The sequence below is a fragment of the Carassius auratus genome, chromosome 9 (assembly GCF_003368295.1).
Source record: "Carassius auratus strain Wakin chromosome 9, ASM336829v1, whole genome shotgun sequence".
NCBI classification, from domain to species: Eukaryota; Metazoa; Chordata; class Actinopteri; order Cypriniformes; family Cyprinidae; genus Carassius; species Carassius auratus.
The window spans coordinates 37,033,165-37,042,456 of NC_039251.1; the positions used below are offsets into that span (position 1 = coordinate 37,033,165).

General features: G+C 32.3%; 1 protein-coding gene across 1 annotated transcript in view; it reads left to right on the top strand.

Annotated features, from left to right (window-relative positions):
• Positions 1 to 9,074, top strand: part of LOC113109170 (interleukin-10 receptor subunit beta) — a 34,879-nt gene extending 25,805 nt beyond the window's left edge. The window contains 4 exon segments of the mRNA XM_074559931.1: positions 5,695 to 5,819; positions 6,587 to 6,766; positions 7,725 to 8,332; positions 8,334 to 9,074. Coding sequence (XP_074416032.1) covers positions 5,695 to 5,819; positions 6,587 to 6,766; positions 7,725 to 8,332; positions 8,334 to 8,370 — 950 coding nt within the window. The 3' untranslated portion in view covers positions 8,371 to 9,074.
• The last annotated feature ends 218 nt before the right edge of the window (positions 9,075 to 9,292 follow it).

A 9,292-nucleotide genomic window follows, 5' to 3' on the forward strand; every position in this document is an offset into this window, starting at 1 on the left:
TTTAAAAATAACAAATTCTACCTCTTCCCAAAAGGGAAAACCACAAACAATCAAGAATGCATGATTATATGGTGTCATGGCTTTGCAATCAAAAAATGTAGTTATAATGGAAGTCAATGGGGCAAAAACAGCCACGAACAGTAAATGAGGGAGAAGAATCTAATGCTGCACAGAAACTAAAAATGTATCAAAGCCAATGTTGCTACTAATCTTTGACATGCCCAAGACTGTTGAAAAAAAAAAGTGAAAAAAAATAAAATAAAAAAATCCAGCCACAATTACTTTTATATTGAAAATAAGTCATTTTGTGTGTTTTTCCCCCAAATCAGTGACATCATTTATGAACTTGGCAATTGAAGAGTTAAAATCTTGGATTTAAAAAAAAACAAAAACCATTTGGTAGTTTTGATCAGGACTGAAGTTGATTAACAGATTTATGCAAAAAAAAAAAAAAAATATGAATCTGATAATTTTTTACAGCAGTTTAATTAAGTGGATGTTTTCATCCACGAACATAACGAAAGGGTAGTGAATTTGAACAATGCACAAGGGTTAAAAGTAGACATGTCAAGCTTTCTATAGATATCTCTCTCATGTCTCTTCGTTGAGTATTCACAGTTACAGTTCATTTTAATGACGTGTTTGTAAATGAAGATCAGCGCAGACCAAGGCTGTAGACAGCGCACCTTGTTTGTTATCTGTATTTTATAAGTGCACAAAGTTTTGTTGTTGTTATGTCTGTATCCAAAAAAACTAGACCCTTTACAGATTCGATTGATGTATTGCTTTTATCTGTACGATCAAAACTGAAAGAAAAATATTTTCACTTTGATTAAGGAAGGAATGAACTGGGGCTGACTCATAAATTTGACTTTTACGAGTTAGAACTTAAAAAAAAAAGGAAATATGCACAAAATAATCCAACCCATAACATAGAGGGTGCTTGCCTCACTGAAGTGAGAAATATAATTAAATGAAAATGCTTTAAAACAAACCAAATCCCAGTTGCATCTTTGCAGCTGACATTTAAAAATTCATGCTGCCTTTATTGTGATCAAATCATGTTGATGCAGTTAAAGTGTTGTACATATGGATATTCTGAGGAAAAATACTCGTCAAGCTCATGAACAGGATTCATAACACTATTAAGCATTCATAAGGCAAAACATCAGATGGGAAAAATTATTTAGAGTGGAATGTAGAGCTTTTTGTGATGCTGTATGGTTTTAGGGAGAATTTAGACTTGCTGAGGTCTAAATTTAAGTCCCACCCCAGTCAGTGTGCCAAATGATAACTTTTTGCCGTATGGTTCTAGGGCCTGCCATGGACTTTTATCTAGAGCTTAAACGATTAGTCAACATTATCGGCAATGTTGACAATAAAAAATTGTAGACAAATATTTTTGTTGTCGAGTAGTCTTTTGATCTTAATTTGACCTAATTTGTAGCCTGCAGTAATGCAGTTTGACCAATTCTGAATTCTGTTAAATAAAAAACATCTCGCTTGGCATTGAACTTTGAGCTTTAGAATTTTATAGATATTATTTATACTCTAACAACAACATTACACACTAACTAAAGTTTAAAACATGGGATCACGAAGAACGGGACCTTTAAGATTTATGTTTTTTTTTTTTTTTTTAAAGAAGTCTCTTCTGCTCACCAAGCCTGCATTTATTTGATCCAAAGTACAGAAAAAGCAGTAATATTGTGCAGTAATTTTACGATTTAAAATAACTTTCTATTTGAATGTATGTTAAAATGTAATTTATTCTTGTGATCAAAGCTGAATTTTCTCCAGTCTTCAGTGTCACATGATCTTCAGAAATTCTAATATGATGATTTGCTGCTCAAGAAACATTTATTATTATTATTATTATCAATATTTTATTATTATTATTATCAATATTCAAAACAGTTTAGTACATTTTTTCAGGATTCTTTGATGAATATAAAGATCCAGAGATCAGAATTGATCTGAAATAAAAATCTTTTGTAACATTATATGCAATACCATTCAAAAGGTTGGAGTCAATATCATTTTTTTTTTTTTTTTTTTTTTTGGGGTGGGATGGGGGTCTTATTAATTTGTAGAAATTAATACTTCTATTTAGCAAGGATGCTTTAACCCTTTAACTGCCCCACCAAGAAAAAAGCATTTTTTGTTTGCATTTCTTATCTCCTTATGTCATTAGTTACCACACTCAATGTATTTTTTTTCCAACACGTCCCATAATTTTTAAAACATTAGCTTAGCTTTTCTACGTTTACCATAAAGTGACAAATCAACCATTTGGTTGAGCACGTTTTTGAAAAATTATTGAAAACATACTAAAGTTTTTTCATGGCACCAAGTAAAATAATTTTGTAAAGTTAGGGCTCTTACAGTGTAATATGTCAAAAAAATATGCTTACCTTGCAAAATTTCACCAAAAACAGTTTACATGGCAGGAGTGATTTCTTTCTCTCTGACATCCATCAAAGAAGAAGTGTTGTGACAAATGCTATTGATTTTTTTTTGGCTTAACATACCTCTACCAGATGGTAGAGATGGCTCAATCAGCTTGAATTAAGTTAGGTACTCCTCTCAATAAAATATAGTGACTCAAAATGTGCTCAACCATTTGGTCGAGCGGCAGTTAAAGGGTTAAATTGACAAAGACATTTATAATGTTACAAAATATTTATATTTCAGATAAATGCTGATGCTGATCTTCTGAACTTTCTATTCATCAAAGACACCTGAAAAAATTATATTCAGCTGTTTCAATAATAATAATAATAATAATGATGATGATATTTAATGAAGAGGCACCTCATTTATCTCATCTTCCTTTGTCTGAGCATATGGAAATGTATCCCCACCCAGAACTTACCAATGTTCAACAAGGTCTTGTTACTAAGAAGAAATTATATGATGCAATTTGTTCCTTTCAAAATGGAAAAACACCAGGTTTAGATGGAATACCAGTGGAGGTATACAAAACATTCTTTACAGAGATTAAAGATTCTTTACTGGCATGCTACAATTACTCTTTTGAGATTGGTTGTCAATCAAATTCTCAGAAAGAAGGTTTAATTTCATTACTTTTGAAACATGACATAGAGGGTCAGGACAAGGACCCTGTGGAATTACAAAATTGGAGACCCCTTACACTTTTATGTTGTGATACACGTATTTTGGCCAAATGCTTAGCACTGAGATTAAAAAAAAGCTATTCAGGACTTAATTCACCCGGATCGAACTGGTTTTTTAAAAGGACGCTTCATAGGCAATAACATTAGACGCCTGCTTAAAATAATGGATTATTATGATAAAGAAAATTTGCCTGGATTGATATTTATAGCTGATTTTGAGAAGGCTTTTGATACGAATAATTGGAATTTTATATATCAATGTCCAACCAAATTACGATAAATGCTCTATTCTTAGAATTGGATCTCTATAAGATCAAATCAGTTTTCCTTTATTGTACCTATTCATTGTTCAGAAGGCCCTGTTAATCTTCTAGGTATACATATACCAGTAGATAAAGAGCTCCTTGTAAAGATTAATTTTGAGATAAAACTCCAAAAAATGAATAAAATTCTTCAGGCTTGGAGAGGCAAATATCTTTCTATATTTGGAAAAGTAACTGTAATTAACTCATTGATACTTTCACAATTTACATACTTACTGCAAGCCTTACCTTCACCTGATGCACTGTTCATGAAAACAAATGAAAAGGTTATTTTTAATTTTATTTGGAATGGTAAAACTGACAAAATAAAACGTACATATGTGTACTGTATAATACACGTGAAAATGGAGGTTTAGGATTGAAGAGTCTTGCAACACTTGATATGGCTTTAAAAGGTGCTTGGATCCAACGATTATATAATAACCAACACTGGTTTTCATCTAAATTATTCATAGCACAATGTGTTGCATCATCAATAGCCAAACTTTATCCTTTTTTTTTTTAACTAGATCAAGAATCAAGAGGAACTTTGAATAATTTTTTTCCTGATCTCCCTTTTTTTTAGTAATTGTTTGTCTATGTGGTTTTGCTTTCAGTTTTCTACGCCAGATAATATATTATTATATTAGAGATTTAACAGCAGATATTGTGGCTAAACTCAAATATTTGCATAGATAAAAATCCTGTATACTGGCAGTCTTTTTTAGATAATAATGTCCTTTTTGTAAATGACTTACTGAATGATAAAGGAGTTTTTCTTAGCTAGAAATCCTTTACTTCAATATATGGAGACTTTTGTTCAAAATTACGGTATCTGCAGTTGATATCAGCAATTTCTCCAGCTTGGAAAGCAATATTAATTGACTCAAATACACATCTAGGCATTTGCCGTCCGGCAATAAAAAACTATAAATGGTTGGGACATAGAAAAGTTAATCTTGATATGTATACTTATGTATCATTTAAAAATACAGCAATTTCTCCAGATTATTTTCATGATTATTGGAAGAGTATTTTTGATACTCCGCTTCCTTGGTTAAATATTTTTAAGAATTTGTACAAATCATCTTGTTCAACATATTTATGGGCCTTTCAAGTTAAAATTTTCTACAAGATTTTACCAACAAAGAAAATGTTAAAAATCTGGAGAATAACTGAGGATAAAAATTGCAGATATTGTGGAAAAGAAGAGGAAGACCTTTTACATTTGTTCTGGTATTGTCCAGATGTAGCTTGTTTTTGGCATAAGGTGGCAGCTTGGTTATATGATCAAGGACTTACTTTACTTATGTCACCAATATTTATAATTTGGGGTGTGTAGGAAGAAGAAAACATGTTGTTAAATACCATTGTGCTTCTTGGTAAATATTTTATTTTCGAAAGAGAGAAATTTATTAAATTAGAATTATTTGTTATGTTCCTAAAACATTATTATTTATTGACTAAGAATATGATAAAAGCTAAAAGCAGGCCACAATCAGATAGTTGGCAAAAATTAACATTAACAAAGAAATGGGATAGCATTAACAAAGAAAAGAACAATAAAGACCTATTTTTTACGCTTTTCACATTTTTTTGTTTTTGTTTTTTTGGCTGTCATAGATTTAATTTTCAGTGTAAATGTGAAAATGGCTGATATATTAAGGATGTATGTATTTGTAGTGTATGTTTTTTTTCCCTGTTGACTTGTTTTTTTTTCTGTTGTATATTGTTTATTTTATTTTTTTCTAAAAAAAAATAAATGAATAAATAAAATAATAATAATGTTTTTTGGAGCAGCAAATCAGTATATTAAAATGATGTCTGAAGGATCATGTGACTGGAGTAATGATGCTAAAAATTCAGCCTTGAAATCACAGGAATAAATTACATTTTAAAATATATTCAAATAAAAAACAGTTGTTTTAAATATTAAAAAATCTTTCAAAATGTTACAGTTTTTGCTGAACTTTGGATCAAATACATCCAGGCTTGATGAGCTGAAGATACATCTTTAAAAACAATGTTACGGTTCAAAAATGTTTGAGTGGTAGTGTATATTGTGAGCTGAATAATCGATCAAATTCTATTGATTAATCAGTGAAATAATCGACGATTAGTCGATTAATCGTTCTAATAATAATCAAAATAATTATTTATTGCAGCCCTACTCTTATCCAGAAAACAAAAAAACAACAGTAGTTACAGCATGGATATAATGTCTTTGATTGTATTGTACATTTCTCTTTCTGCAGTGCTCTATGTAATAGGTTGGTCACTGGGAGTGGCAGTGGCAGGTTTAGGGGTGCTGGGGCTTACTTTGAGTCTGGTTTACACTGGATCTATATGTAAACCCAAGACCCTTCTTCCTAAAATAATGGTAAGCTTTTACTACATCCATACACAGCATTTTCCATGTTTTGCATTTGCTATCATTAGTAATTTGTCATACATTTTATATTTACAACATTAGTTTTTCTTTTTCTCAATTTACTTTTTCTTACCTAGAACGTCTAGGAAATTATGTTACTGAGCATAGTAAGGTTGCCTGGCTAATAAATATCAGTAAATTACAATAACAGTAAATGTATTATTAATAAATTAATAAAATGTATATTAAATGTATATTTAATATTTTAATAATATTCATTAATTTTGTTGGATTTTTAATAAGTCCCCCATCATGATACACCTTTTATTATAAATCATGAAATTAACATTCTAAGGCCGAGAGCTATACTGTGCTTCCAACCGCACAACTTTGCTCTGCTGACTGTTTGTTGGAACTATGGTTTCGAGAAACACCAAATTGTTGAACTGTTGGTAAAGATAAGTGAGCAAGTCCACTTTAAAGTCTCCTTTGGAGTCTTTTTTTATTTTTTGACCGTGGAGATGTTTTGATATCCACCACCATTTCTGCACAATTTCAGTTCAAACATATTAGTGGCTGAAGTCTGATTACACTGTTTTTTTTTTTTTTTTTTACCAAAAACTGTTTCAGTATTATGTGAGCACATGCAATTAACATAATGAAGATCATATATCCGTTCAAGTGCATCCAAACCTTTTGTAGCAGAGCTGGAGCAAGAGTCATCATTTTGACTATGTCTCATGTATCTCTCTGTATTGCTTGTTTTCCTCATTTAGGATAACAACATTAAAGCGATTCTGATTCCTGAACAGACGTTATCTGAGAGCGTATCTGTGACTGAGTTACAGTTAATCAGTGCATCTAAAAATCATCCCACCAAAAACAACAAGCCACTGAATGCAGAGAAAGATCCAGAAAGCAAGCAAATTGAAGACGAGGAAAGCTATGTCAACAAGGTCTGTCTGATACCATTTCAAAAATACATGGGTCATTCCATGCAATCTGTGCCTTTTCTTTTAGGAATGTTAAAATAAAATGGTTAATCAGAATTTTTTAAATATACATGTATTTAAGGATTTATTTTCAATATAACCTTTTATGTTAAATAAAGCAAGGAGTGCTATTATAATTCATATTTGATCTTAACTGCAGATCTCATGTTATGAGAATTTATTTGCGAGAACAATGATCAATGTTGCACACTTCTATATTATGGCAGAATGCTGCTGGATTTGGCGCAGTCGATGGTCCATTGTGTGGCTTGAACAATAGCTACTGTAGAACCACAGCTGCACAGACGTGTTGATGTCATGTGAAGGCATCTCCACAACATTTCAAATACTTTGTCAGTGAGGCGCCAAGTCAGACATCACTTATAAGATATAATTAAGAGACATAAACTCATAAAGGCACATTTTTGTCTCAGTATCTTGAATTTTATTTCATAACTTTCTTTATGGTGTCGTTGCCTTGCATCATATTTGTCAATAGTCAGTTGTTTGAAATATAAGATGATGTGCAGGTCTGGGGGTGGGGCCAGTGTGTTAACTGCATTAAAATATTTTAATCGAGTCATTTTTTCATAACTAATTAAGTTACCATGTTAAACTGACAGCCGTTACACACACACACACACACACACACACACACACACACACACACACACACACATATATATATATATATATAATGTATGTGTGTATATAATACGTTTCAAGCATTGTGAAATTTGAGTTTCTAATGTTCTGTGAATAATCTTTCAGTCTTTATCTGATATGTAAATAAGCTATTAAAATTCTGGTTCCTTTGCTTGCACCAGACTATTCCTAGTCACTCAATCACTTGTTATAAAAATGAACACTGCCACCATGAAACATTTTACTATTGCAAATTCACTTGCTGTTGTTCTCACAGGCAGATACAGAAGATGAGGAAGAAGATGAAGGCAAGTGCAACTACATGGATTGTGTAACTCTCAACAGTGGTTGGGAAACTAATAATTGTGAAGAGAAGGCTATAGTTTCAATTTTGACTTCCCATAACAGTTCAGGGATCTGCCATAAAAAAGATATAGCCATGGAACAAATCCATCATGAATTTGATAGTAAAAAGCTATTAGTATTAGACATGTCTGCAGATAGAAGCAGCCATCTTGAAGACAAAAATGCTGAGTTAGAACTGAAGGGGAGTCAAGAAAGTTCAGCAGATGTCTCGGGGAACATAAACTTGTTTTCAGTCACTTTGAGGGCTCTGGGACCAGAGGTTGATTTGGATGAGGAGGAGGTGGGAAGTGAAGAATTATCGCCATCTCACATCAGTCTTCTGAAGAGACAGAAAACAAACCTGCAGCTTTATGCACCCACACAGAAAGAAAAGAAAACAGATGATCCAATGCAAGTAGAAAGCCAAGATCTCCTTTTTCTCTGTTCTTCTGATTTGGACGTCAGCACTGAGGATGACACACTGTCAGGATATATGTTGACCCATACAGGAAACATGCATGAACAAAACAGCTCCACGTCAGGGGACAGACTGTGATACAGACTTTATGTCTCGTTAAAGACTGTAAAGTTGAACATATTCACCAAAAAAAAGTTTATTAAATGTTCATAATAAAAATGTAAAATAAAATGTTGATATATGCATATACACTGTATATGAGCGAGAGATTTCTGCAAAGATGCATTGAATTGATCAAATATGACAGGAAAAGCAGTTACACAGTATTCTATTTCAAGTAAATGCTGTTCTTTTTAACTTTGCATCACAGGAATATATTAAGTTTTACATTAAATCCACATAGAAAATATTTTTTTCAGATAGTAATCCTGTTTCACAATATTAGTGTTTTTACTGTTTAGTTTGTTTGTTTTTTACGTACTTACATTGTGTATTGTAACTCAGCCCAGTACTGGATCTGTTGCTACAAAGCTTGACAGTGTCGACTCGTTATAAACCTAAAGTTTGTAACTGTTAGAAAAAGAAGAGTAAGAAATGGAAGCTAATAACATTTCACATACTTTCATGCCTTATGTGATTCTAAATGTAACTGCAAGTGGCAATGAGTGTATGGACAATTAAATTGCTAACTTTCAAATCAGCCTCTAGCAAGGATGACCTTAACGTCACCGTGAAATCAAGCACGACCTCCATCAGGCAGTCTCTCTCTCTCTCTCTCTCTCTCTCTCTCTCTCTCTCTCTCTCTCGCTGTTTAGGTATGTTTTGTGCCATCTTCATCTTTAATAAATAAAACATTTATTCATGCTTCGGTGTCTGCTGTGAATCCAGTGGAGAGAAATCCCCCACAACTAACTGCAAACTGGCATTCAGATCTGCCTCCATTAGAAACTGTGGAACTGCAAACAAAATGATCCAATCAATTCCCAAAAGATGAAATCAAGTCCTGCACTCTCATTTCAGATGCCATTTCACTCAGATATATGTCACAGCAGATAAGAAAAGACAATCGCAACTTACGTTTC